The following is a 26,621-nucleotide window of genomic DNA, read 5'->3' as shown; positions in this document are numbered from 1 at the left end:
ATGTTGAGATATTTTACTGAATACATGAACAATTTGACCTGTTGGTGGTGTTGGAGGAAAGACTGGGGGATTCATCCTCTGGGGACCATGGATGTCTGTACCAAATTTCATGGCAATACTTCAAATAGTTGTTGAGTTATTTCAGTCTGGACCAAAGTAGTGGACCAACCAACTGATCGACTGACAAAAGAAAGCACATCTAAAGACTGTTTTATTCTGATTCCTCAGTGGTTCTCAAATTTATAATGACAAACCATTTTTGATGGTTACAAAACACTCAAACATTCAATAGACAGCTGCTACAGTAAATGCTACATTAATAGTTGAGAACAGATGCATGGTGGATTTCAAGTCAGAAGGTTATGTTACATCGAAATGTGTATTAGCATTGTAAACATTTCTAGTTTTCTTTTCCAATTACAGTTCTTAGTCTTAAATTCAAAAGGTCATGTAACAGCTTTATAAATGTATGAAGCACCATACAAACAATTAAAATAACCCTTTTTTCTTCAATAGTGCAGTCACCACTGCTCAATCAGAGTTGGAAGCCAGAGATCTCAGGTCATTTTAAATAAGCGTTATTAAATAACAGTCTTTTAAAAATTTCAAACATTCTTTAAAGCTGCATTGATATTTCTTTTGAGGGGGGGCTTAGGGCAGAAAGCCACCAGCTAAAAATCTAAAAATTATTATAAATTATTGTATCATATTATTATTATTATAAAATCATTTCACATATTCCCCTGTAAAGCTGATAAAGGTAACAGGTAACTATTGTCTGTTTACACATCCAGATGAAGAATGTAAGTCACTAACTAATGTCTTCACTAACTTAAAAGTTAGCTTGGCACTAACTTTATTGGAAATGAAGTTGATGTCAGCGGTGATATCACCTCCTTGAACCTGAGACTGGCAATACTGAATTGTTCTGTATGTTCAGGTTCTCATGTATTATTCAGGCTCACTGCTGTCACATACTCTAAGAGAAGTCTTTTCTTTTTAATGCGAGGCTTGTAGTCAGGATCGGAATCAGGAGAGTCCTCAATGTCACTACTTGACGAATGACTGGAGTAAAGAGTGTTGAGATCAAAAGAGGAATCTGCATCCTCTTCCTCCTCCCTCCTCCTCCTCCTTTCCTCACTGTAGTCACTATTGCCTGCTTGTTCCACAGACAGCACATGTCTGATTGAAGATCTCCCCTCAGTCAATTGGTGACACTCCTGCACCCTCAGTCTGGTAAGACTCACGTAGGGCTGTAGCAGCTTAGATTGCAGCAGCACAGCCTGACTCTGCAGCGATAACTTCAGCTGGGCTCTTGAAACTCTACTGGTCTCAGACTTGGCTGCCAGGCAATCAGAGTTGGAGGTACAGGAGACGACAGTGGTGCATGGTAATGTCTTTAACTGAAGAGGACTGGTGCTGTGTGTCTGAGGACGAGGTTTGATGGAGTTCTGATGGACAACTTGTCGAGATGAGCTGGTAGTCAAGGGGCTTTGGCTAGCAGTACAGATTGAGGATACAGTCCCTGATTGAGCAGCACAGCTAGGAGCATGGCGTGTAGGAGGCCCAGAGACATTATCATCGGGCAAGAGAGGACAACTCTGAAAGATAGCTGGGGCCTTTCTGAACTGCTCAGCTAAAGGGTTTTGACTGAATCTGTCTAGAAGCTGTGAATGCCTGCTGGCAGTACAAGCCTGTCTGAACTTTCTTGACAGTCTGGAGAAAGACTGTTGATTTGGTGGTTGACAACTGGTAGAGGCATCCTGAGATACAGGAGCTGTTTTCACTTTGTGCATTGTGTTCGGGGGATTTGTTGGAGCCACAGTTTCTGGCTGGTCAAATGTAGACTCCTTGTTCCCTGAGGTAAGGTAGTGTGAAAAGGTTAGTACCTGAGGACTAGAAGTAGAAGCTGCTTGTTTCTTACTAGACATGGTGAAGTGACTTGGAGATGCTTCATGGGGTTTAAAGTTAGGTAAGATCCCTCTGACAGTAGCAATGTCTATCAGTCTGACAACCGGTGACAGCAGAGCAGGTAGCAGAGTGTCCTTGGATGAAGAGGGCTGAGGTAGAGGCTCCATTTGAGGGCTACTGTTGGCTGATGTAGAGGGCCCAGAACTCATCTTACCTTCAGGGTTTCCTTGTTCAGATGCTTGGGCTGCTGTCAGAAGATGGGTGGAGGTCTGTGAAGGTGGATGTTGTTGGTTAGGGGGACATGGGATGAGGTCAGAAGGGGTGAGGTCCTGTGATGAAGAGGTTGAGGAGGAAGACTGGAACAATGGCGGGGACAAAGAAACATTAGCCTGAAGCAGCAGCTCCTCTGAGCACTCATCAGGACACTGTCGCAGGATGCTCTTCACCCATCGCCGATGTTTGGAGCAGAACTGAGGGGAAGAGACCACTTCCTGAGAACATTCACTGCTTCTCTGACTGATTTCCTCCTCTGAAGTATTTCCTTCTTCTCTCTCCAGCACACTAGCTACATTTTTCACTCCTCCATCACTGCCATTACCCACTGTCAGTGCACTCAAACTAGATTCATCCTCCAGCAGAAAATAGTTGTCTTTAGACAGTGCAGCCTCTTTTCCTCTAATAACCTGAGACCTGAGAAGAGCCTTTGAGGAGCTGGCATATAGAACAGACTTTGGGAGTTGAGAATTTTCCATTTCTGCCTCATGCTCTGATTTCTGAGAAGCACTGATCGGACAACAGGAAGCAACATCTAAAAGGAATACAGAGGCAATGCATTTTTATTAACAAATGCACAATTATCATGAGAATAAAATTGCGTTATGGGTTAAATGTGAAGGCACACATTATAAGCACAATTAGATCCTATTCTGCACCAAGGTTGTGTCACATCAGAATTAATATAACAACAAGATGCAGACTGAGAATAAAGTGTTCATTATGGCCTCCTAGTGGTAAGTAAAGACACAATCAAGGTAAAAAAAAAAAGAGGATAACAATATCGCTTTAGCCCTCTTCAGATACAGACATAACATCGGTGGCTTCATCTATCTGTTTAAGTAATGAGATGTATGTTCATAATGGCTTGATTCAGACAAGGCAGCGGATTGTACAAAGTGCCACAATGCTCTTGCAATATTTGGTGGCAAGGCTGCTGGAGAATGATGATAAGTAGACAATAAATGATATAAAGTAAAAAGAGTGTTCTCAGTTGTCTCATAGGCTGCATCACTCATGGACTTTAAAATGGATTTTGTGGTTAAAGCCTTTAAGGAGTAGTTTGACATTTTGGGAAATACCCATATTCGCTTCCTTGCTGAGAGTTAAATGAGAACTCTCATCTAACTTCTCATCTAACTTATTAATGTATGACTATTGTGAGCATGAGGAAGGCTCCATCTCCACCTCTACTAACTCCCTAAATTAATATCCTCATCAATTTCATGATTTATTTGAGACTTCTACTGCCTTTTATAATGTGCGACAGTGTCAAAGCACAGAATGAGAATCCATTGGTTAGGACTTGTTGTTGTATGTTGTTTTTTTTCTTGCCCCCCACTGCCAGGGGAAAAACATATTTTTTATACATAACTGAAATGAGACCAACATGTAAAATTGCCATCACATCTACATAATGATGGGCATGTCTGAAAGAGGCTTATCTTGGCCTCTATCTATTTAATCTATGTTTTAATTGCTATTTAAATGTCTTTTTATGATGTCTTGTGTTTCTTTTACATCTTTTCTTAGTGTCTTATATGTTTTATGTAATGCACTGTAATGCAGGTGCTATACAAATATTTTTTCTTTGGTGCTATGCTGTACACAGTACAATCAATAGTAGAAACATACAAATGGTACAATTACAAGTTACAGCATAGATGTATCAATCTGTGTACCAACATATATGCCAGACAGTTGACATTTGTGTGTATTATTTGTGTTGTGTGTTACAATGTGATTCTTACCACAGTGCAGCAGTTTCTGTAGGGTTGTTGCTATGGTGGTGGTGTCAGAAGTAATTACTTCCAATAGCAGCTTTTCCTCTTCAGTCACAGGACTTTCCTTCTTCAGTATCTAGTCCACACATTCATACATGGCACATACACAATCAATCGAAAATTCATATTATGATATTAGAAGCAATCCAAGTTTTGTCATTTTTACAGCCCTTAATGATCTCTTATGGACTGACTTAAAGGTACCCAGTGAAGGTTTTGGCAGCTAGTGGTGCTGTGGAGCAATGTTTTGATGAGTGGGCATCAAGGATACACACTATGTATTTTGGTGATAAACGCTAAATGTAAACACAACAAACTGTGTATGTAGAAGACAACTCCCCAAGGTACCTTTAACCACTTAATTAAGTTTAAATTAAAAACAAAATTTCAATTAAACACATCCTTACTCTTTTTAGTGTACTGAGCAGTGACAAACACATTACATTTGCAGTACTTACAGCAATTTTCTGAAATACTACATAAGTGTCAAAACAGCTAAATTTTCAGTTTTAATGTAATGAGTCCAAAATCTCACATTGTACATGTGTTTGTAAGTCACCCCATCAAAGTAAACAGAACTTTTTAAAAATGCACCATACTACAAGCACAGATTAAAACAAACACACCTTATCGATGTAGGTATCTCTTGGTAAGACAGTCTCCAGTTCTTGTAGATAGTGCAGCAGCCTGTCCTCTACTTTCTGGGCATAATGTTCACCATACTGCTCCTCCATCTGATTCTGAAAGACAGGCAGCACTTAACATGTCATACAGAATCAGACTTTCTATAATTTGTTTGATCTCATGCAATTTAAAGTATTTAGAGTAAGGATTTACGCTTTAATTTTACATTCTAAAGGCCAGAAAGCAAAGTCTGAATCGGCAATGTCATTAAGAAACATAACCTTGGCTGCACAGTGATTTTGTGTTATCAAAGACTGATTCACCCATGGTATGGGTTTAAATAAAACAACAAGTCCACAGTGTTGTTTTTTATTTGTGTATTTACTGTTTAACCTGTGATGAACTTTAATACCTCAGTTCCAGAGGTTTCTTGGAAACAGCTTTTTCCTAGTGACACTCAAGTTCACATGGTTTAGAGTTCATTAGATCTGGTTGGCAGCAAAAACAAAATAACAATGCAAAGCATGTATTACTCCTCATTACATGGACATGGACAGTTCCACATTTGTGTGGCGTACCAGAAAGATTTGTTTTAAAATGTTGATCTGCAGTGCACTCTGCTGAATAGGAAAGGAATCGCAGTCTGGGGCTGTTTTAACACAGAATAATGAATACAATAGCTTGACTCATAATTGTCTTATAATCGTGGGATACACTTATCTATACAGCTGAGATGTCTTTCATTTTATTACATGTCAATTACATCGTTTTCAGTACTGTTATCATGTGTCACTACAAGGTCTGCTTGAGAGAGAATGGTATTTCAAGTTTAGGCTCCCCCTCTATCCCTCCTGTATGACACTATATATCATGGAGTACCAAGGAGAAGTCAATGTGAACATTTTGAATAACTGCCAGAATAAATTGTATCCTTTATTCTGGCAGTTACACCTATTATAAGACAGTGTGGTGAAGTAAACTAACCTTGATATAATCTTCAAGTTTGTCTTTGTCCACAGCGAGTGTTTGTGCCAGAGCCTTAAAGTCTAGATGGTTCTTTCTCATGAGGAACATTTCATGTTGGCTCTGTCAAACAGGAAGAAGGAGACAAAACAAAGGATGATGGATCTATTATCACTGGCAAGATTTTCATATAGGCAATAGTTTGGCATGGCAAGGTGTTACCATACTTAACTGGATGCAAATTTTTTTGTTATCTAGCCTATAAAAATAAAGTTAATTTAAATCCATTTAAATTAATTGATGATATGTAGCATTTCAATAATTAATGAGACATATCCAATTCTCAGTTAAACTTCAAAATGACACATACAGAAATGACAATATCTGATCAGTCATTGCAAAATTTTGACATCCCAACTTCACATATAAATAAGAGGTTGGCTGATTTTGATATCTAATTATACCTTCTTGATTGCAGGGACTTCACTACGATACAGCTGCAATTTAAACCTGAATTATTTGCTTCTTGGCCACTTGGGGCCTCACACAAAGTTGTCAACAAAACACTGACGTATTATCGCCTTATTAAGTTGAATGTGTGAGCAAATAGTTACACATCCAGCACACACTGAACAACCTTAGCATTTGTTTTTCTCGTTTCTGGCCACCTCATGAATGTAAAGGGCCTTTTATAGGTTACTCAGAGGTTGCGCAGTGGCTGACAAGCCACGTCAAGGCTACAGAAAAACCACATGTGAACTGCAAAAACTGTGATTGGCTGCTTGTGTTTGCTACTACAAGTAAGTTTTTTTGTGTGGCTTTATACCACAAAGTGAATGAAAGAATGTAAACACAGAGAGGAATCTGGAGCGGGACTCCCATTAACCCCTTGCCTCAGGTAAAACCCAGGCTGAAGTCCAATATTTACTCTCTTTTTGGCTGTTTCGGTCACCAGCAACTTCTGAGAAAATATCCAGCTCTTTAGCAGCTAAATGCTCCACTATATTCACCAGCTAGTCACTAACTTTGTCTGTCTGGTGTTTGGTGCAGGGCCAGTAGGGTACAGTGGGTTTATCAGGGCTTTTTCACTGAAAACAGCTGGCTGCTACTTGTGGACATGGGTGATGAGAGTGGTGAGAGTGAACCAAAACGCTGCGTGTCATAAAACCAAAACAATGAGCTGAAAGACAATAAAAAGGTCCATAGAGCTGAGGGGAACTACAAAGTTGGTGATAATTCTTTTGGGGGTTTGTCACCAAGTGAGACACCTTTGACATGACATACATTACACTACATAGTCTTTTTTTTTACATTAATATAACAAGATTGATTAGTACAGCTTTAAGTAAAACTGATGCCCTTGATTAATATTACACAACACTAAATCAGCTGAATAAAAGCTAATTTAAATGTAAAAAAGTTTTTAAAAAATATGCAGAACAAAGTTGGACACTTACACACTGATCTTGGTATTGAGGTAGTTTACTTGGGAAGAACTGTATGATTTTAAACACAGTATCAGCCATGCCTCTGCCCTCCCTGAGCATCCACATAATGACCTGGAGGGAGAGACAATAACCAAGAGAAAGGGAAATTCAAATTAAAGAATTCAAATGAACATTAAAAAATACTGCCACAGAACAACTGCAGCATGTAAATGACACCAGTGCAGGAAAGGTTTTACATGCTTATTCAATGAGTGAATGAATGAATGCTGCCACCACCCATTTCCATACCATGGTCTTGAGGCCAAATATGATCTTCATGTGTTTGATGGGTGCCACGAGTCTGGGCAGAAGTCTGTAAGTGGCCTCGAGAAAGCCCATCACTCTCTCAAAGTGCTCCATGTCCCTGTTTTTCATGATGGAGTATACCTGGGCAGATACAACACGCAGCCTCCACGAATCTTCAAGGCTTAGAGGCTGTGAGTCCACCTCTGGCCAGTGGGAAACATCCACAACTGTGAAGACACAACATGAGGCACATCACATCTCTCTGCTGATTTTAATTTCATTGCATCTGTCAATTTCAAAAGAATGATCAGCTATGTTTTACAGTGAAAGGTACTAGTTAATCTAAAATGTGTTTTTGGATTCTGTATGAAGTCTGCATGTACTCAAACCATGCAGAATAGGGATTTATCATATAGCTACTGTAACCACATGCTCCAGAAACATGTAGATGTAGAGTGTAAACCCTCTAACAAAAGTAGTAGTATCAGAATAAAGACCTGGGTTAATATGAAGAGAAAAAAATCAAAAATGTAATTTAAGTACAATAAATGAGGACTACAACTAATGATTATCAATTTATCTGGAGGGAGACACTCATTAGACTAATTGAAAATGTTACTATATTGTCATATTGTTACTATTGTACATTTCATTTGCTCCTCTTTTTTCTTTCTCTTTCTTTTACATTTGCCCCCCTTTAAATACTTTGCAAACATCTGAATGAGGCAAACCAACAACGTAACTGTACGCAGCAATGCAATGTAATACAGTGTCATTACTCTGAGTCAAACTATGAAAGAAAAACAACCGAAAACTTGTTCCCAACCTTCCTGTATATCCATCATCTTGTGAGCCCAGACGTACTCTATGATCCACAGCGGCAGCTTTGGGCAGCTGTGTAACATGTCCAGCTGCGGTTCTCCTTCCTCCATCAGCTGAATGAACACATTGCTCCGTACGGTGTGAGGAGATAAAAGGCACTTTTTAAACTGACACCCGCCCGGCTGGACATGTACCGGCAAGTTGAGTGTTGTTGAGGAGTGTTCAACATCCCAACTCTGTAACTGTTGCTAGAGTTTCGCTTTCAAAACGTTGTAAATTACTTCTGTGTCAACTCACCAGTCGCTTTCAAAATAAAGGTTTTGAAGCAGTGCTGCTATAAATTAACTATGTGGCTAACCATGTAGACTTTTATTGCGAAGCTTATCTCGTTGACCCGGAAGTAGTTTCCAGCGCTGTAACCGTCTCCTCTGTTCCCTTATTACTACCTTCTGTCCTGAATATGTGGTCCTTTACAGAAGCGCACACTTTGTTGTAAGGTAATGGAGCTATACGACGCCTTTAAATATATAATACTATACTTAGTTAGCAGCATTAGTAGAGTATTTTGAAAATATGTCTATCAACATGCTAACGGCCTAACATTGTAGCCTGTGTGACAGCGGTTGAATGGGCGCTCGTTTCGTAGTACCTGGCTACCCGGCAGGCGGTGTTTGGACTTGCTGCTAAGATAAGATTTCTATTGAATGTAGTAAGCGCTACGTCAAACTAACTCCACATTATTACTGTCAAAGGCATGTATCTGATAAACAGGACTAACATGTTCCTCTGACGTCTCCGTTTGAAATGTTTCGACTTTGGTGTTCAGTTCAATCTGCAACCTCACCAATAGATGCCACTAAATCCTACAGACTAGTCCTTTAAAACAAAAACTTATGCCATTGGAATAATTTGAAAAACTTTATAATTACAATACAATTCACCAATAACTATGGTAACATACAAAACACCACTCATTTTACCAACACATTCAAGCTTCCTCCACAGAACTGCACTTTGATGGAGGTACACTTGATGGCCAAGTGTGTTGATACCTCTGTTCACATCTTTGTGGTCTAGGCCTGTTCTTCATGGTTTGGGCCAGGCCCTTTAATTCTAAGTAAGAGAAATCTAATGCCACAGAATACATGATGATATTTTCAGCAAAAGAGCCCTGACCTCGACCACATCCAACACCTTTGTACTTCAACTAAGATGACAAATGAGGCCTTTTCACCCAAAATTAGTGACCGACCTCCTAAATCTTGTGGAAAGCCTTCCCAGCAGAGCAGCGGTGATAGCAGCAGATTAATGATCTTGGAATGAAATGTTTCACAATCATATGTGTGTAATTTTTGTATCCACAACTTTTGGCTAGGTAGTGTATGAGCCATTAGGACCAGATTGGACCTGAACATCTCATTTTCATTAAAGCAGTTAAAGTAGGTCTTAAATTGCAGTGTTGGGTTCTCATGAACCATGATAAAAATGTACAGTAACTTAATGTCATTCTCTTGTGCGATGTCCCTGCAGCCTCGTACATCTACTTCCTGACCTGCGACACATCATCCCAGCTGCAGCTCCACCATGAACAGAACATCATGTGTGTCACTGCTTCAGCTCTCCAGGGTGGGATTCAGACTTTGTGCATCCAAAGCCCTTTCAGTCAGGCTTCCACACACCTCAACGTATTCACCTGTACTGTGCACACGCTCTTACTCTGCCGATGTCAAGGTGCGCTCCTATCTTCAGTACATGAAACGCAAGGTCATATCCCCTCCCAGTCCTCCGTACAGTCATGTGTGCCAGGTAGGAGACCCAGTGCTGCGGTCCCACGCGGCTGCTGTTGACCCTTCAGCTATAACAGGCCCTGAGATCCAGCAGGTCATCAACACTATGGTGAAAGTGATGCGAAAACTTGAGTGCGTAGGACTGAGTGCACCTCAGATAGGGGTGCCACTACGCATCTTGGCCCTGGAATATCCTCAGAAGATGTTGGAGGAGAGTTCGCCTAGGTCGAGGGAGATCCGTGGTCTCTCCGCCCAGCCCCTGAGGATCTTTGTCAACCCACAGCTGAGGGTGCTGGATGGACAGACAGCGCTGTTTCAGGAGGCCTGTGAGAGCATCTCAGGCTTCTCTGCCGCAGTTCCCCGCTTCCGGTCTGTGGAAGTGTCCGGTACGCACCTTCATAGCTTCATCCTGTGTTTATCTACTGCAGTGCCTTTCAAATTATGTGCCAAATCTCATTTACCTAGACTGCTTTAAAATACTATAAAAAAAACAACAACACACAGACTAAAATTTGGTCTTATTAATCACACAAAACAAGCAAAAGTTTCAAAATGAAATACACTTGCATTTCATTTAAAAGCACTCAACTGTTGAGGAGTCAGTGTACATTGAGTAGACACATTCAAGGAAATCCCCGATTCACTTCTGTGTATTTTTATGTCCCTCTGCTTGTTCTTCCTGCAGGTCTGAATGAGAAGGGTGAAGCCGTCACGTGGCAGGCCAGTGGTTGGCCGGCTCGTATCCTGCAGCATGAGATGGACCACCTGGATGGGGTCCTCTACATCGACCGCATGGACTGCAAGACCTTCATCAACATCAACTGGCAGGCATACAATGAGTAGAAAACAGATGATCCCCGCAGATCCTCAGGACAGACCACAGATATTTATATGAGGATGTGTAAAACTGATGATCTATAAACTGCCTCTGATCAACCTGCACTTGGTCAATGAAAGCTTTTACATTTGCTGTTCGGAACATGTGGTGTCTGCTAAATCTTTCCTATGACAAATCGTCTGGCTCGCAGAAAGTGATAAATTTTGGTTTTCTGGTTTTCTTGGAACAAGAGCTCAGTTTGTCAGGATCATCATGAACTGCTAGAAGCTGCAGAGCAGAAAAACCAAACCAATTACCTCTCATCACTTTACACTGCAAGCCAGGAGTTTCTGTGGACGTCAGGTCTACGTTTGAGTGAAGAGGCTGATATGTTCATGATCAAATGAGTGAATCGTAAAGACGTGACCTTTGTCTGCCACCATCACAATAAATAAATACCACTGGAACTACTTGGCAAACATTATTACCCATTATTATCTTAGTGACATCACTCACTTCAACTCTTGTAAAGTTAAGATGTGAAACATCTTTCTAAAGTACTTTCTAAAAAAATTCAAAAGAACTTCACAGACTGTTCAGTTAAAAGCTGGTCGTTCTGGCAGTTTTACATGAGAATGAAAGTGGATCAATCTACATGAACCTAATTAAGTTTGGAAGGGGGAAGTGGGACATGTGTGGGACATGACCTCAAAAAACATTAGTGGTTCAGGCAGCTGAAAGATTTTTAGAGATTCTTCTTATTGCTTAAGACATTCAAACTGTCAGTGAGTCTCCAGGACGTTCATATGTTTATGACCCAATTTGTGTTATTATAATGTTAACAATGCACAAATTATGATCAGCAGGTTATCTCCAAAACATGTCCAAACATTCATGATAATTTAGTGGACAGGTTGGCCTCGGGTCAGGACACAACTGATAAGATTTTGGTAACAATTTGGATTTTATCCACCCAATGAAAAGCATGTACCTGCAGAATTTGTTGATTTGAGTTTATAGATTAGACGAAGTATAACAGGAGGAAAATTCTACTGCATACGCTCAGTAAAGATTTTATAAAAGACACTGAATTATCCCACGCGTTCAGTTTTATGAAAAGGTCAAATGTGAGATCATCATATTCAAACATCTGTACATTCTACATTATAGATATTTTTTTCCAGGTACTTTTTCAAAGTGATACTTGTAAATACTGTCCCTGTAACTCCACTGTCACCAGACTAAATCATGTATTAAAAAACACACATTTAACACAGCAAAGTGGCATATCGACCCTTTTTTACTCCAGTCTGTGCAGGCAAATACAGCTGAGAACAGATTTCCTTGTGCTTGGCACCGAGTTACATTTAAGTGACCCAAGAGCACAAACTGTAATCACAACTTCTCATGTCCACAATAAACAATGATTTTACAAATGTAATCATGGTAAATATGGCCACTTACAGAATAAGCAAATGAGAGTAACTGAGGGTTTCAGAAAGAAGACCCAAATAGAAAAAGTGGTGCTCAGTCAATACTGCATTTCAGTACTGTATCAAGGCAACATTTGAGCTTCTGATTTGTTGTACTTCAATCGGAAAAGATTTCTATTTCCACTATGCAGATTTAAGGCACTGTGATTTTGATAGCTGTGCCTCATTAGTGCAATTATTTTCAAACACAAATCACACAGAGGATGACTGGTCAAAAGTTTGGCCACAGGTGCAAACAACAGGATTTCTGTACCAACAGGGATTACAATACTCATTTCCACAATATCTGCACAGAACCAGAGGCTTTCTTGAACAAGCCCTCCCACAGGAGCACACGCCTAGTTCTTTGATTATGTGTTTAGTTTGACAGAACTCAATCTCTCTACAGCGATCAGAGTGGAAGACGCCACAGCTGAGACACAGAACCCGGGGGTTCAGGTGGGTGAGGTCACAGCAGTTATGGTAGCTGAGTGGATGTTGAGCTGGGCTCATTGATTTAGGGTCGTCACACAGAGTTAAGGAGGACATTGCTGCACTGCTGCTGCTCAGAGTTGGTGATGCACTCAAAGCTCCCGCTCTGAGGCTCCCACCCTGAGGTGACACTCCTGCCGATTCTTGCATCTGCTCAGGGAGCAGCACATTGTGGCCCTGCACGTAGCAATCCTGAAACCAACCACAGGTGACATTGTGTATGGTGTTGCAATCCAAACATTGTGTGAGACAAAGCTCTGGAGATTGGAGACATCTGCAGGAGTGGTTGGCTTCAGCCTCATTACTGCACATTCCCATCGCTCCTACATGCAGACTGCGTGACTGCAAGTCGGCTTTGTCCAACTTCATCTCCTCACCGGGACCTCTGCTTTGCCTCGTGCTGGACGAGGAGTTTCCAGTATGGTCCGATTCCAGAGGGGACTTGTTGGGTAGCGGGCAGTCGAATGTAGAGATGCAGATGTTCTCTCTAGTGGACAGGGAGCTGGGTGTCACTCCATTGCTGTGTGTTTTGACAGCAGGGGTTGACGCACTGCTCACCCACGTTAGGGAGCGGGGACTCTCGTCATCATTGACAACCACCTCTTTCTGCCCCCCATTAACATGCTCATCTGTGTACAGATCCATATCCACTTCTCTGTCAAACGACTCCCTCTGTGGTTGCTTGACTTCTAGTGTCTTCTTAGTGTTGTCCAGGGCAACCTGTAGAGACACCTGGACAATGAGAATCTAAAGTATCTAAAACTGTCAAGAACTGAAAGCAGGCAATGAATGTCTAGTCAGACTTGTTATCTATTTTACTTATTCTGTGAAGAGATGATTACTAGATTAAATCAACAATATTATATTTAAACAAAAGTCCGTATGGCTGCTTGTATTTAGACATTTCTCAAAATAAGGTATTGGAAAAAAAAGCATTTTCAGTTTTGGTATCGGTGCTGAAATGACACATAGCCCTAAGTGGGAGTGGATCAGCGCTAGAGGAACATTAAATATAATTTCATGATGCAGTTGTTGGGAGGATTTTGATGAGCATGTGGGGTTTGGCTATCCTAAAGGCCCTTCACCAGTTTCCAGGTAGAACAATTTAAAATTCCATTACACCGCCCAGTAAATAATAAATCATTTGCAAAGCTGATTTTTAAAAGGCATTTTAAGTCCTGCATCGTTTACATTCATGTTTATTTGCTTTAGTCTTCTTCTTCTGCCTTTGCTGGCACATTAAAGCCACCTGTAGATCAGCGGAATAATGTGAAACCATTGGCAGGACTGTATACGGCTCAATCCATGTACATGTGTGTCCACAAGAAAAACAAAACACAAACCCACTCATAAAAAAAACTGCTCAGAAAGTCCACAGGGTACCTTTAATTAACAAACTAAGCTTCAGTGAAAGTCCACGTTTAGTTTTACTAACAGAAACTGACTATTACATCTCTACTAAAAGGCTGTGTCATTTACTGCCTCATGTTTGATTAATCGATTCTAAGGTACTTTTTCAGAGATTATTATGATTTAAGTTGTTACTTGTGAATCCAAAAAAAGAAAGTAAGCAGGGTTTGAACTTCTCATCCAAGCTCTCTTTTTTATTCTTGATACGACTATTTCTATTACGTGGTCGGACAACACAACATACAAGCTAGTTCTGATTGAGCATTAACCGACCATTAGAGTAGCCTTTATGTAGCTTGAGAGGCGAAGCTCAGGGCACAAAACTCCAGAAAGCATTTCACTGCTGTTTGTAAAAGCTGATTGCTGTGAGTGCAGCGTAATAATTGAGGGTGACTCCTCTCTTCTCTCATCTGGATTTTGGCAGCTGGACAGTCAAAGGACACTGTTTAGAGAATTTAATGAGTTAATCAAACTGTAAAAGTGGGATTTTTAAAATTGAGCGGTCACACTTGTCCACCATCCACCTCAGACATACGGGAACTTTAATGACAAAAGTGAAAAGCATCCCACCTCCACTAACTCAGACATGTAGACTAAACATTTCAATTTTGGGACTGTGTCACTCACTCCACGGTTGGTAAATTCATTCGGTGAACGCGAGGCAGACGTACCTGTAGGTTGTGTCCTCTCTGTCTCTCCCTGACCACACCCAGCTCCCACTGGGCCTCGCCGCCGTGCTTCCCCAGAGCCGTCAGAAGGAGGAGACACTCACAGCGGGCCAGGAAGAAGGCACAAGACAAGCGGAGGAGGTCGTCCAAAAAGGCAGCACTGACTCTGGGGGACTGGAGACGAAGCTGCTCACGCCGTGTGGAGCAGGGTTGGTATCCTAGCAGGCCGAACAGTTTCTCAATCTGTGCCATGGACAACACCGGTTTGATATGGTGTGTGAACATGCCGGAGTACATCTGGGAGACACGAGAGGGAAAGAAAAATAAATTAATCAAAAATGGGCAAATATATCAGGTTCTTACTAGTGTCATATTTAAATTGGGTGATTTTTCCTCACTTATGCTAAATTTGAAAATACTGAATGTTTAACACAAAATTTTACTCAAATCACAGCAGGAAAAAACCTCCTAAAACAGCATTTAGACCATTAGACCCTCAGGAAAATATTGCATACAAGAATCCATGATTTCAGCTAACCTTGATTACTTTGTACTCCTCCCTCCAGGGGCCAAGGTAAAGGTTCAGAGCCGCTTGTTCCAGGACCTCAAAGGCTTTACCCAGGCCTTGCAGCCCTCCTCTGGCTTTGACTCGCCCCCCGCTGGCTGCTGTAGTTGCTTTTGTTGATGCTGCTTCGGCCTTGAGTGTCTCCTCCATCACCATCAGTGGATCCAGACCCAGGCAGTGCGTCTCCTGAGCATCTCTGTCCCTCAGCAGCTCCTCCACCTGCTTCCACAGCTCTTCATCTCTACACGCCAGGCTAGAGCCTCCTCTCACAATTTGCTGCTCCAAACTGTGATCATAAGTGGTCACTAGATGTATGGCTGTCTGCCGGGGGATGCTCATCTCTTTCGTTCAGCTGAGAGGGAGACAAATGGGATGTTGAAATGAAGGATAATGGCACTTCTTCTCTGCTGATAATGAATGTATGTACAGTATTGATTCGTCTTTACTTTAGGCCAACACTGACACCTGATCCAATCCAAACTTTGATTTATTTCACAACATTATTTACCCTCTTAGGAAGATCCGTTTTTTTCTTCAATGAATAGGAGGACGAGCTTAATCAGTCAGTTAAATTAAGTCATTTATAGATATTTCATGTCACGTCACACAAACTGAAGAGACTTGTATGAAATATACGAGTTCTTTCAGCTTGTGAGGCAGCCATGGAGAGATTTCAATGGCATTGAATATATTAAATAGTTCATCCTTTAGCACAATTAAATATTACATATTAACGTCAGCTAGTTTAAATCGTAACGATAAACACAATTATGTTTATAACCGAAAGTGAAACCCACAACTCCTTGGCCTTAAGAAGTGAAAGGGAAAAATAATGTGAGCAGAATATAGTTTAGTGGCTAACTTGTTGAACAGCGCCCTGACACAATAAGAAAATATCGGTACGACAAATATAATCACTTCTCTGCAACTTAATTTAACGTTAGCATTAGTTCAACCTGTTTCGGTTTCCACTCTGACTAGCTAGTTTTGCTAATGGTTACCGTTTCGTTCTGGCCTTTATTAACGAGGAGCAACGTTACTTCACGCCAAATTTCTTACAAAAAACATGGTAATTTTAAACTCTGTAGCCTCTTCACTGAAGCAAAACTGGTCGTGAATTACGATTCAAAACGTTTTCATAAATGTGGACGCTGTTCTCCAATTCTGTTAACGTACAATTCATTAATAGTTAACTTTGTAGACTACGAAATTCAGGAAATAACAGCAAATTCACATAGAAAAGGTTAAAATTTAATATGAATGCGAGATTCATATTGTTTAGGATATACGCCGAATTAAATGGCAACTCTGGTGGATTTAGAAAACGTTGTGGTTTGTATTTTAGAGGGTGCATTTTTTCGCCAATAAGCGAGACAACATTAAATTATTTTAATTCTGGATGACGATCTGAATCCTGGAGACATTTACTAGCATCGACACTTAGCTAACTTAGCTTTACATCGTAGCTACAGCAGATACAGCCTGAGACTGATCGAAATGAGTCTTATTTAACAGACAAGAGCCACACACTCACCTGTACTTGGCACTTTATTTAGATGTTTGTCAATGAGTCATGAAACATTTCCTGCAGCTGGTAGCTGCTTGATTGTCCACGGTAAAGTAAACATTGTCACGTGGCACGGAGTTCCCCTGTTTCAGGAGGGTGCGCTCGGTAGGGGAAACAGGGCGGGCCGGGCGGGAGGAGTTCTGTGGTGAAAAGACGTTTTTGAAATCAAAACCTTGGATAGACACGAAATCGAAAAATATTCAAAGAGAAAATAGACGGAAACTATAACATCCTTTTCGAAATTATTAGATGAAATAAACAATGTATCTGTCTTGTACACTGTCGTTTCATCCACTAGATGGCGGCAGTTCATGTATTGTCATCTACTGCCTCCTTCAATCATTGACTGTATATAAATATATACAATATATAATATTTATATACAGCTATTGGTTTTAATCAGTGAGCACTCACTCATGTACACACACACACACTGCCTGGTAAATGAGACTTACAACTGCCCCCCAAATTGCAATGTAAGTAACCGTCGAGCAAATTTGGGGCCCATAAAAAATCTCTCTCTCTCTCTCTCTCTCTCTCTCTCTCTCTCTCTCTCTCTCTCTCTCTCTCTCTCTCTCTCTCTCTCTCTCTCTCTCTCTCTCTCCCCTGGGACGAGGACAGTTGTGAGCCTTTGTTGTTGACCTGCGGGCGTGGCTTCAGTGACACTGGTAGAAGGGCGGAACTGTGGCCCCTGAGTTTAGTTTAAAGCATCCTGCGTTGACCAAGATGCTCAGCAGAAGTCAGCAGCTTCATCTCCAGCGCACTCAGAGTATCATCAACCTGTGCAGCTGCAGCCAGCATGTCAAACTCGGACAGAGTTGTGTTAGCTCTGGGAGGAGCGGGGACAGTGGGCACTGGGATAGTTAAAGGACTGCTGGATAAAGGTAAGATCTTGAAGGTCTGGAGAGCTTTGACACCGCGCAAAAAACAAAAAAAACAAAACAAAACAAAACAAAAAAAACCTATTTAGACCCATTTAAGGGAAACATTTTTGGGTTATTCTTTGAAACAGATGGATTTTAATGTTTACCCAGAGATCCAAATTAATTTGGGAACTGTTTAGTTTTACGCACAGGTGTCTGTCCTGCCGAATTTATGCAGGGGGAATTTCATCATGATCAACTGTATTATAGTAATTTTATTGTATTTATTTTATGTGTATTTTAGTATTTTATGAGCTCAACTGGCTTTAAATTATTGGATGAATGGCTATTCATATACTCTCGATGGCGCATCAGCGTGCGTAATTTTAATCAACATTTATTGTCGGGTCTCGTCTACCACAAATTCCAGCTATCTCTGAGGCTTCACCGACAGATCCAACAATTAGGCAGTCGGCCAAGCTCATACACACTGTCCAGTACATTTGGGTGCGCAATGTGCCAACTGGTCTCCTGTGTGCCAAATCAGAAAACATTCCAAACCCACCAAAATTGTTTTTGGCTGCGCGTAAAATGACACACCTACTGTTCATTACACAGTTCTTCTCTGACAAAATTATTCCAGACTTAAAGTTAACAAATATTATCAATCGAAATACTGTCATAAAAGTGTCACTGCAAAGATATTTTTTAGGGAGAACAGACTGTTCAGACCCAGAGAAATTCATTTTAAATTTAAGTTCAGAGGTTTCCAAAGATGATTCACGTGAGCATGCCTAATCAGAAGGAAACAGTTACAATATCATGTACAATACATCTAGAATTCCCTATTGGTGCAATCATAAAAAGGTTTCTTTGATTTGATTCAATGTATTTCAATATGAAAATAATGTTTCTTTAAAGATACAGATATGGAACACATGCAGAATGTGAGTACTCATAATAATGAATGTTAAGAGGTTATTACACACCAAAACACTCTGGTTTCATGCTATTTGGGATTTTTCTATTGGTGGTTTGTTTAAAAATGTCCCATAAACTCTGATGTGAATAAATCTGACATTTTATTTTATGGTTGGAGGTGGTTGAGTGTCATTTTGGTTTTGGCTCTGTCTTCTATCATCTCTGCTCAGAGGCTGTTTTCACTCCCAAAGCAGAAATATATTTGGGTTATTTATTGTGCTCATCTGCCTTTGCACAGTGAATGAACCAGTGACACAGTGCAGGATGCTGTCATGAGAGTGCACTGGTGTTGGATTCACATTGCATGTCCATAGTGCTGCTGTTTGAACTTGGCAGAAAGTTACCATCTGCTGCTCTGTCACATTTATCCCTATGATGACCTTGATAAACAGATCAGGACAATGTAGGCCTATTAGTGAAAATGCTTGTTTTCATGTGACAGGGATTAGTCCTACTGTATCTGTGTTAAAGGTGCTGGTTTTGTCTGTCTGTGCTATAGATTAATGCACTATCTGTTCTATCTGTGTGTGCGTGTGTGTGTGTGTGTGTGCATGAAGGTTTCAAAGTTGCAGTGATCTCCAGGGACAGCAGCCGGCTGGAGAGACTCCGATCATTTGTCTCTCCCAACACAAAGGATCAGCTCACCACTATAGTGGGGAATGTGGGTGAGTAGGGTCACACATCTGTTAATTCATCTAGGTAGCTGTCTGTCATCCATCCACTGAAACTACCTCATGTGTAATCTTTGCTGCAGGTGCAAAAGAGGGGATTGAATGAGTCAGGCTGATTAGATTGGTGTAATATGAATTCTTATTTCTCTCTTGTTTGTGACAGTCTCATTAAAAAGGTTATAGATAACAGATCATCTCTGGCAGTCCTAGGATGGTTCATTACTCCTCACAATACAAAGGTGCTTAATGGAATTAACAAAATACTTTGTTTTGCAGATTTGCTGTTTGTAGAGTCTTACCAGAATACCAAATTAAAAAACAAAAACATTGTCCTTAAGGTGGTGCCAGAAAAAGGACATGCCATCTTTAAAATCCAAACTTATTATCCTCTTGTGAGCATGAACATGCTCAGAACAATTCATGATAATCTGCCTATTATATGATAAGATATTTTGAGTAAAGTTGACATTTTGTCTGGAAGGCGTCATTCCCAGAATGCTCAAAGATGATTTAAAATAGATGAGGTTCATCCTTTGGGGGGCATGAATGTACTTTTTGATCTGGTCATTAAATTTTAATTTTCTTTTCTTGTCTATAAGGGCATATTTTGGTCCAACAGTGGTGCAAGATAGTCAGGAGGTTACCCAAACAGTTAGGATTCTATCCTTCATACGGTACATATTAATTACACTGGTGCTTTGAGCTCAATGTTAACATGCTCACAGTGACAATGCTAACATGATGATGTTTACCAGGTATAATGTTTTCCATGTTCAACATCTTAGTTTAGCGTGTTAGCATGCTAATATTTTGCTAATTAGCACTAAACACAAAGTACAGCGGAGGCTGATGTTTCTGTGATGAAACATGATGAAACATGAATATCTGAACATAATTTGGCAATCCATCCACAAAAACATCTATCCTCTGCAGACCAGGAACTTCCCGCTAATTTTACAGAGAGCCAACATCAGAGTTGAGGAGGTTGTCATGGACAAAAGTGTTTATCAGGAGGAAATGTTGCCCTGACAGTGGCACTGAAGGTCAGGGGGTCACCAAAATTGTTATGAATCATCCTCCAAATTACCTTTCAATATCAGCCTTTGAAAACCCACAGAAGTCCGACCATAGTCACACTTCTGGGTCTAAAATGCTTTCTTAAAGGTCTTTCTACCCAGGAGGACATTCTTAGCTGATTTATAACCTGGAAGCCTTATCTCTGTTCCAGGGTCAGAGGAGGGAGCAGAGCAGGCGAAACAGGCCCTGCTGAAGGCGGTGGGGAAGGTGACGGACATTGTTTCCTCTCTGGGCTTCAGCTGGTGGCAGGGAGGACCCCCGCACACCCAGACTCTCAAAGACCTGCACTGGGTGAGCGCACACAGACAACAGACAGCGGCTAGACCAATTCATGAGACTGCCGGTGGTTTTTGATTACACATCAAGTTTTGTTGGCATACAAGTACGCATATATAACTTTTATTATTTTTAACAGTGTTTCTTGTGGCTGCAGTGGTGAAACTAATAGTAGCAGTTGTGATAGTTTTCAGTTTCACTGCTACATGAGTCTGCGTGTTGTTGCAGAGGCCTCTCCTCCTTTTCAAGAATAAGTTGTTTGATTTTTGTGTGGTTATTTTCATATTTCCTCTCCCTTCAACTCTCCAGGTCATTGAGACGTTACTTTTCAGCACGTTTGTGTCATGGAAGGCCTTCTTCCCCTTGGTGAGGGATGACTCCAGCTGCACCTACACCTTCATCACAGGTGAGTTCTGCACACCCTCTGTCTTAATGTACATAATGTGCTGTAGTAGGTGTAGTAGGGGCTCATCTGTGCCTGTGAAAGACATGTTAAAGCAATATTTGATTCTGACAGAGTAATTAGCTGACAGAGCTATTTGGTTTTTTAAGTCACAACACAAAAGCTTAGTGGGAATCAGTAGCTACTGAAATTCAGGCAAAAATATGCAGCGCAGGACATTTTTTGGGGGGGGGTGAAGCAAATGATTTCATTGCAGGCACCACCGGAGCCAAATGGTTCATATCAGCAAAAGTCTCTCTAAAAGTGCTTTCATCAATTTGAATACCCCCTAAAATACACTCCTCACCCCACCGTTCTCCAACTCTTTCTCTCACTCTGTGCAATGTGTGGAATTTTTAAATTATTACCTGACCCTGAGTTTGCTGTTTGATCATTTGATTTAACACTTAATTAAGGAATATGTATCATACCAGTAGAAATTAGGCTTAATTGTTTTCTTTCACTTCTCCAACAAAAAAATCTATGGTTTTTGCTGTCAGTGGAAAGTCTACAGTCAGTCTATATGTGTGTACTGTATTCAGAGAGTCTATGTGTGTTTATGTAGTGTTTTGCCCTCTGCTGCTTTGTACCTCAGGAGGAGCAGGGGAGAAGTTGCTGATGCCTGGTACCGGCTTCCTGACCGTAGGAGCTGCCAGCACCCTGGCCTTCTGCCAGATACTACGAGAGGAGTACCCTGAGCTGCCCTGCAAACTCAACCAGGTGAGATTTTAATGGGATTACATGGCAAGATTTTATTTAACAAAACATCAGAGCTGATATTGGATTTCTATCTGACCTTTGCGTCTCCGATTTCGTTAGAAGTGGCAGGATCCTTTTCTTTTTCCTACAAAGCAGCCAGGGGCTTTAAATAGACATGACAGCATGTGCTACAGGCTGCATTAGAACGGGGTCTATGTTACTTAAACACAACTTTAAGATTTGTTTTTTCGTTTATTACAAATTGCAAATGATTTCTGTAAACAGCAAAATGCACTACTGTAAAGTTGGATTTGCAGTTTTGAGCTAAATATGTTCATTTGGATTTGCTTTTTTCACTACATCATACTCTATGTTCCTAGACAACAATCCTAAAACCCAGAACTGAAGCGAACCAAGCATAAAACAGGTTATATGTTTTCAAACAAGACCACACATAACTATATTATCCACAATAAGAGTCTCTGTGTGTGGCTCTCCTTTCCTAACAACTTTTCTTTTTTTCTTTATCTCATACACACCTGGAACGTAAAGCTCATCACTAACTGTAAGGTAGAGTTTGTTCCAGCAAAGCTACAGAACCCCACGCTTCAAAGTTTATTATGAACTGCTAATTCATTACCCACTGAAGTAAAGGATGTATTGATACAGTATGAAAACTGTCAGTATGATCTTATAAAGAATAGCTGTTCCTGTTTGAGTCGGTGCAAAAGTAAGTCATCATTCTTTAGCTTCTTCCAGTTTGAACTCTCAGTGTGTTTGATGTCTGAATGATAAAGCCCTCCTCGACTCAAAAATGTGTGGACTTTTCAGTGAAGAGTCATCTTGTGTCCACTTAAATATTATTATTTGCATAGTCATAGACTCTGGATTTTCAATCAATTTTCAAAAAATCGATTTTTCAATTTTGAGGATTTTGACAAGGCAATTGAACTTTTTTGTAGAGGATACCATATCAGACACAAATTTTTATTCAAAACAACAAAGTATTTTTATATGTCTTAAATCATGTCTGGAGGGGCTCTTTAAAGGATAAATGAATTCTGTTTTTACAACTCAGTTCTTACTTGCACACTTTTGGCCATTATTTACATTTAGTTACATACTGTATATCTGGGAGTACGGCAACATCACTAAGAACAAGTCTGATGGGTCAAGAAACACAAACTAAAAGATGATCAGACAGAAACCCCCAGGTTGGCCAAACGTATTTGGAAGAGAAAACAAGGGTGACCAATAAAATTATCACCCAAACTGTCCATTAGAAACATCCACCATAACGAACAGACCCACTTGCTGATTCAACCTCGACCTTCTGTACTCACTGTGGCTGTGCACATTCACTGCAATACAATGAGGGATTATTAGCTAGTTTTCAGGTGTACTCACTTTCAGTTTCACCTCACTCTCAGTTTAGGTAATCTGGCTAACCCAGATAGCATACGGAAGTGGGCCACTTCAGGCAATGATGCGGCACTGCTGGCCTTCTTCTGGCCCAGACAAAATGGGTGTGAGCCTGAAATGGCCCACATGTAAAATAGCAAATATGGCCCAAATATTCCAAATAAAATGTGGGCCTTTTTTGGTAAAGATGCGGTGCTCTCACTGGATGTGGGCCAGTTCTGGTGTATCTGGTTTGTTCTTGGTTGACATACAGCCTGCTTGTGGCCCAGATCTGGGAAACAGGAGCGGACTGCCCAAGTGCCATCATTCCACACGGTATGTGGGCTGGATAAAAGTGCTAAAAGTGTCGGGTGTGGGCCAGATCTGGGCCACATTGATTTTGTTATCTGGGAAACCATTAACTTGTTTACAATCTGACTCGTGCTCGTGTATCACGCCCTGTTGGACTTACTTGTAGTGATGTTACTGCGTCCCCAGATCTTAGCTATTACTCTGATGATTGTGTAGCAATGGCCCAAACTACAAAAATAGGACTCAACTTACGATAAACTTGAATTATCATTGAAGTAAACATTTTCTGGGCAGTGGTCAAACTTAATAGTCACAATCAAAGCAGATGAACTCATGAAGAACCATTTTCTTCTTCTCTAACCCTGCGGTGTCCCTCATTCATCCCATTCAATCATCTGTCATTCACATCCTACTTCTCATTCCTTCTCTTGGCTTTCCTTTTTTATCTCTAACCTTTTCTTGTGTGTATACTACCCCCCTCCCCCACCTCCTCCCCCACCCTTCCCCTTTCATTGCTGTCTTCCTTCATTGATTGGTTATGGCAGGTGAAGATCAACACAGGTGTAGCCACTCCGGAGCGGATGGCCCCTGGGTACCTGAACCACCTGGACCTGGGTGAGGCTGTTGCCACTCTGGTGGAAAGGCGGAACACCTCTCACACTGTCTTTACCGTCAACTGCCCCGCAGACTTAAAAACTGTCCTTCTGGAGGGGAACCTTTAGACATGGAAACTCTTTCTCCAGTGACACCGGGACACATCTACACATCTACTGCTCCTGCTCTTACTGAACTCTCCACAGTTGCAATGTCTTTGGTTCATTTGTTTTCTTCTCCCGCAACTTTGAACCCCACTCATGCACACCTTTATGTGAACTGTTTGTTACTGTACCTTCTGATGCCTGTTCTCATATTGTTAGCATCTGTTTTCTCTGCATGTGTTGTTGTGTAATTTGTCTGTAAAAGAAAACGCACAGGATTTATAATACCCACCTTCTTATTGTTGTCTGCATCTGTACAAATATGAGCTAACAGTTCTATTATGTCCTCTACATCGTTGAAGGACATACCTAATATAATACTGCAATTTCTCCATGTATCTGCTAAATTTACTTGGTATAAAATGAAGGCCAAACTGTTGGACAGAGCAGGTGAAGATAGACGGCACAAGAAGGAGGGATTTCTGACTAGATATAAATTAGTTCCCCATTCGTATTTTAACAACTGATCAAAAAGAGGAGGGTGTTTGGTTGTGATTATCTGATTGTTTGTGTCTACAATCCTGGAATTAAAGGTACCCTGTAAAGTTTCTGACCACTGGTGGCACTATGGAGTAATGTTTTCATGCTATTCCACTGAATGGCAGCAACTGCAAAAGCAACAAGAAAAAGACTACTAGCTAACAAATGTCGTAAATAATGCAGGTTTTTAAAACTTTGACAAAAATCAACTTTGCAAATGTTTAATGAAGAAGGAAATTAAATTCAACACGTTTGATAGAACTCAAGGGAAAACTGAATGTAAATGTAAATGTGTTTACAAGACAACTCTATAGGGTACCTTTAATGTCTTGACATAGAGGCTAAAAGTGCAACACAGTGAAAGAGTGGAGGCAACACAATTCTTACACTTAGACTTTGACTTACTGGGAATGTACTGTAGCTGGTACGGACCAGGGGCATGCATCCTTAAAGGTGTCGATCACCATAATATATTGAGGACTTCACATTGTCAGCCCTGAGATGACACAGACTTGAAAAGTCTTAAAAAGTTGAGGATGTTATGGACGTGACTTATTCTTGACTTGAGATGTTGCAGACCTGACATGTTGGGGACATTGAAAAGTTGGGGAAATGATGTAAGGTAAATGCAAGAGTGGTGGATTACTTCCAGATCCTGTTACCCCTTAGGGGTTCAGTAGGCTTAAACTAATTTGTACAACGTGTCATCCGACCACTTGAGGCAAAAGCTGTTCCAATTGCACACACTTGAAGGTCGGGAGAAAATCCTGCCGTCCTTGCCTCCTCCAGGCTTCTTAACAGTGCCTCCCTAATCTCTAAGAAATCTGTCTTTTACAGGTCTTTATAGTCTTGACGCAATAGAGTTGTACAATTGGGGAAAACTGCATACACTCCCATACAGTCTCTCCTTGAAGGCATTCATGGTGTTGCACTCGGTTGTAGACATGAAAAGTGACAGAAGTACTTGCATGACTAATTTTTTTTTTAAAAATGCTTTGCTTTTGCATTGTCACCTCTGCACACATGACCAATCACTGCAATTGGGCATGCTTGTCAAATGGTTTTGCAAAGTTACAAAAATTGTCAGATGTAGCCCACCCCTGTTCCGATATCAGAGAGTTGCAGAGGGAGGGGATTTCAGACATTGTTCGATGATCTGACAATCACTTTGTTTGAAGCATACTAACCATTTTCGGATGGAGACCAGAGGCTTATTGACTAAGCACGATGAACACTACATCTGAAACTACTCGATCATGGATAGAAAGGTTACACAGCATGACCCTGCCCATTTCAGCCTCTTTGTAGAGCTTTGGTTGGGTAAAATTAAAGCTTAAACTCGCAGCTTTTTGCATTCAAATACCAATAAAGATGCAGCATGTTCTACACGATTTATCCTGTGTGTTCATTGCAGTAGTTGCCTGGAAATTTGTCTTTTTAGTGATGCAGGGACATTGTATGGGCGGCTGTTTGGGTGTAGCCAGGATTTAGAGGGCTGTCTCTATGGGGATATTGCAGCACAGAAATTAAATTAATGTAAATAACAGAGCAAGTAGGTTGCTCTTCTTGTGGGTGGGGTGTGTTTGACACATTTACATCCCTGTTAGCGTGACTCTCTGTCCTGTTCACAGGCACCAGCAACGACCCCCTGTAGGCCCCTTTATCTGCTACATGTTATTTGGGACAGCATGTCCCTCAGAAAAACTAAACAGAGGTCAGGAGCCCACAGCAGACAGAAGTATCACAGGGGGCATTGTTGTCTTTGTTTTCTGT

General features: G+C 40.9%; 4 protein-coding genes across 4 annotated transcripts; 2 read left to right on the top strand and 2 right to left on the bottom strand.

Annotated features, from left to right (window-relative positions):
* Window positions 1-193: 193 nt before the first annotated feature.
* On the bottom strand, window positions 194-8,397 carry LOC122985706. Its single transcript, XM_044356558.1, has 7 exons — window positions 8,115-8,397; window positions 7,292-7,515; window positions 7,013-7,114; window positions 5,577-5,678; window positions 4,595-4,708; window positions 3,936-4,044; window positions 194-2,719 (listed from the first exon to the last, which is right to left on the bottom strand). Exons 1-7 carry the CDS (start codon window positions 8,218-8,220, stop codon window positions 945-947), a joined length of 2,532 nt encoding a protein of 843 aa, XP_044212493.1. The 5' UTR covers window positions 8,221-8,397; the 3' UTR covers window positions 194-944.
* A 98-nt stretch (window positions 8,398-8,495) lies between these two features.
* On the top strand, window positions 8,496-11,306 carry pdf (peptide deformylase, mitochondrial). Its single transcript, XM_044356560.1, has 3 exons — window positions 8,496-8,607; window positions 9,641-10,283; window positions 10,583-11,306. The coding sequence occupies exons 2-3, from the start codon at window positions 9,695-9,697 to the stop codon at window positions 10,738-10,740; spliced, it is 747 nt and encodes a 248-aa protein (XP_044212495.1). The 5' UTR covers window positions 8,496-8,607; window positions 9,641-9,694; the 3' UTR covers window positions 10,741-11,306.
* Window positions 11,307-11,996: 690 nt separating this feature from the next.
* spata2l (spermatogenesis associated 2-like) lies at window positions 11,997-16,986 on the bottom strand. Its single transcript, XM_044356559.1, has 4 exons — window positions 16,856-16,986; window positions 15,295-15,673; window positions 14,760-15,053; window positions 11,997-13,398 (listed from the first exon to the last, which is right to left on the bottom strand). Exons 2-4 carry the CDS (start codon window positions 15,658-15,660, stop codon window positions 12,400-12,402), a joined length of 1,659 nt encoding a protein of 552 aa, XP_044212494.1. The 5' UTR covers window positions 15,661-15,673; window positions 16,856-16,986; the 3' UTR covers window positions 11,997-12,399.
* Window positions 16,987-17,514: 528 nt separating this feature from the next.
* On the top strand, window positions 17,515-26,239 carry si:dkey-238o13.4 (uncharacterized protein LOC560780 homolog). Its single transcript, XM_044357555.1, has 6 exons — window positions 17,515-17,772; window positions 19,290-19,397; window positions 20,632-20,771; window positions 21,066-21,162; window positions 21,794-21,918; window positions 24,156-26,239. Exons 1-6 carry the CDS (start codon window positions 17,688-17,690, stop codon window positions 24,330-24,332), a joined length of 732 nt encoding a protein of 243 aa, XP_044213490.1. The 5' UTR covers window positions 17,515-17,687; the 3' UTR covers window positions 24,333-26,239.
* The last annotated feature ends 382 nt before the right edge of the window (window positions 26,240-26,621 follow it).

Source organism: Thunnus albacares, chromosome 7, assembly GCF_914725855.1.
Source record: "Thunnus albacares chromosome 7, fThuAlb1.1, whole genome shotgun sequence".
Taxonomy (NCBI): Eukaryota; Metazoa; Chordata; class Actinopteri; order Scombriformes; family Scombridae; genus Thunnus; species Thunnus albacares.
Note: the sequence above shows the minus strand (reverse complement) of the source record. Positions and strands in the feature narration are given on the sequence as shown.

What these genes read in the sequence shown, in the direction of transcription:
- si:dkey-238o13.4 (XM_044357555.1), top strand. Translation starts at nt 17,688, where the DNA reads ATGTCAAACTCGGACAGAGTTGTGTTAGCTCTGGGAGGAGCGGGGACA. An exon ending in TAAAGGACTGCTGGATAAAG is followed by an intron (nt 17,773 to 19,289) that starts GTAAGATCTTGA and finishes GTGTGCATGAAG; the next exon opens with GTTTCAAAGTTGCAGTGATC. An exon ending in CACCTACACCTTCATCACAG is followed by an intron (nt 21,163 to 21,793) that starts GTGAGTTCTGCA and finishes TTTGTACCTCAG; the next exon opens with GAGGAGCAGGGGAGAAGTTG.
- pdf (XM_044356560.1), top strand. Translation starts at nt 9,695, where the DNA reads ATGAACAGAACATCATGTGTGTCACTGCTTCAGCTCTCCAGGGTGGGA. An exon ending in CCGGTCTGTGGAAGTGTCCG is followed by an intron (nt 10,284 to 10,582) that starts GTACGCACCTTC and finishes TTCTTCCTGCAG; the next exon opens with GTCTGAATGAGAAGGGTGAA.
- LOC122985706 (XM_044356558.1), bottom strand. Translation starts at nt 8,220, where the DNA reads ATGGAGGAAGGAGAACCGCAGCTGGACATGTTACACAGCTGCCCAAAG. An exon ending in CTCAATACCAAGATCAGTGT is followed by an intron (nt 5,679 to 7,012) that starts GTAAGTGTCCAA and finishes CCTGTTTGACAG; the next exon opens with AGCCAACATGAAATGTTCCT. An exon ending in GAGATACCTACATCGATAAG is followed by an intron (nt 4,045 to 4,594) that starts GTGTGTTTGTTT and finishes TGTGTGGACTAG; the next exon opens with ATACTGAAGAAGGAAAGTCC.
- spata2l (XM_044356559.1), bottom strand. Translation starts at nt 15,660, where the DNA reads ATGAGCATCCCCCGGCAGACAGCCATACATCTAGTGACCACTTATGAT. An exon ending in AGGAGTACAAAGTAATCAAG is followed by an intron (nt 15,054 to 15,294) that starts GTTAGCTGAAAT and finishes CGTGTCTCCCAG; the next exon opens with ATGTACTCCGGCATGTTCAC. An exon ending in AGAGAGGACACAACCTACAG is followed by an intron (nt 13,399 to 14,759) that starts GTACGTCTGCCT and finishes GTGTCTCTACAG; the next exon opens with GTTGCCCTGGACAACACTAA.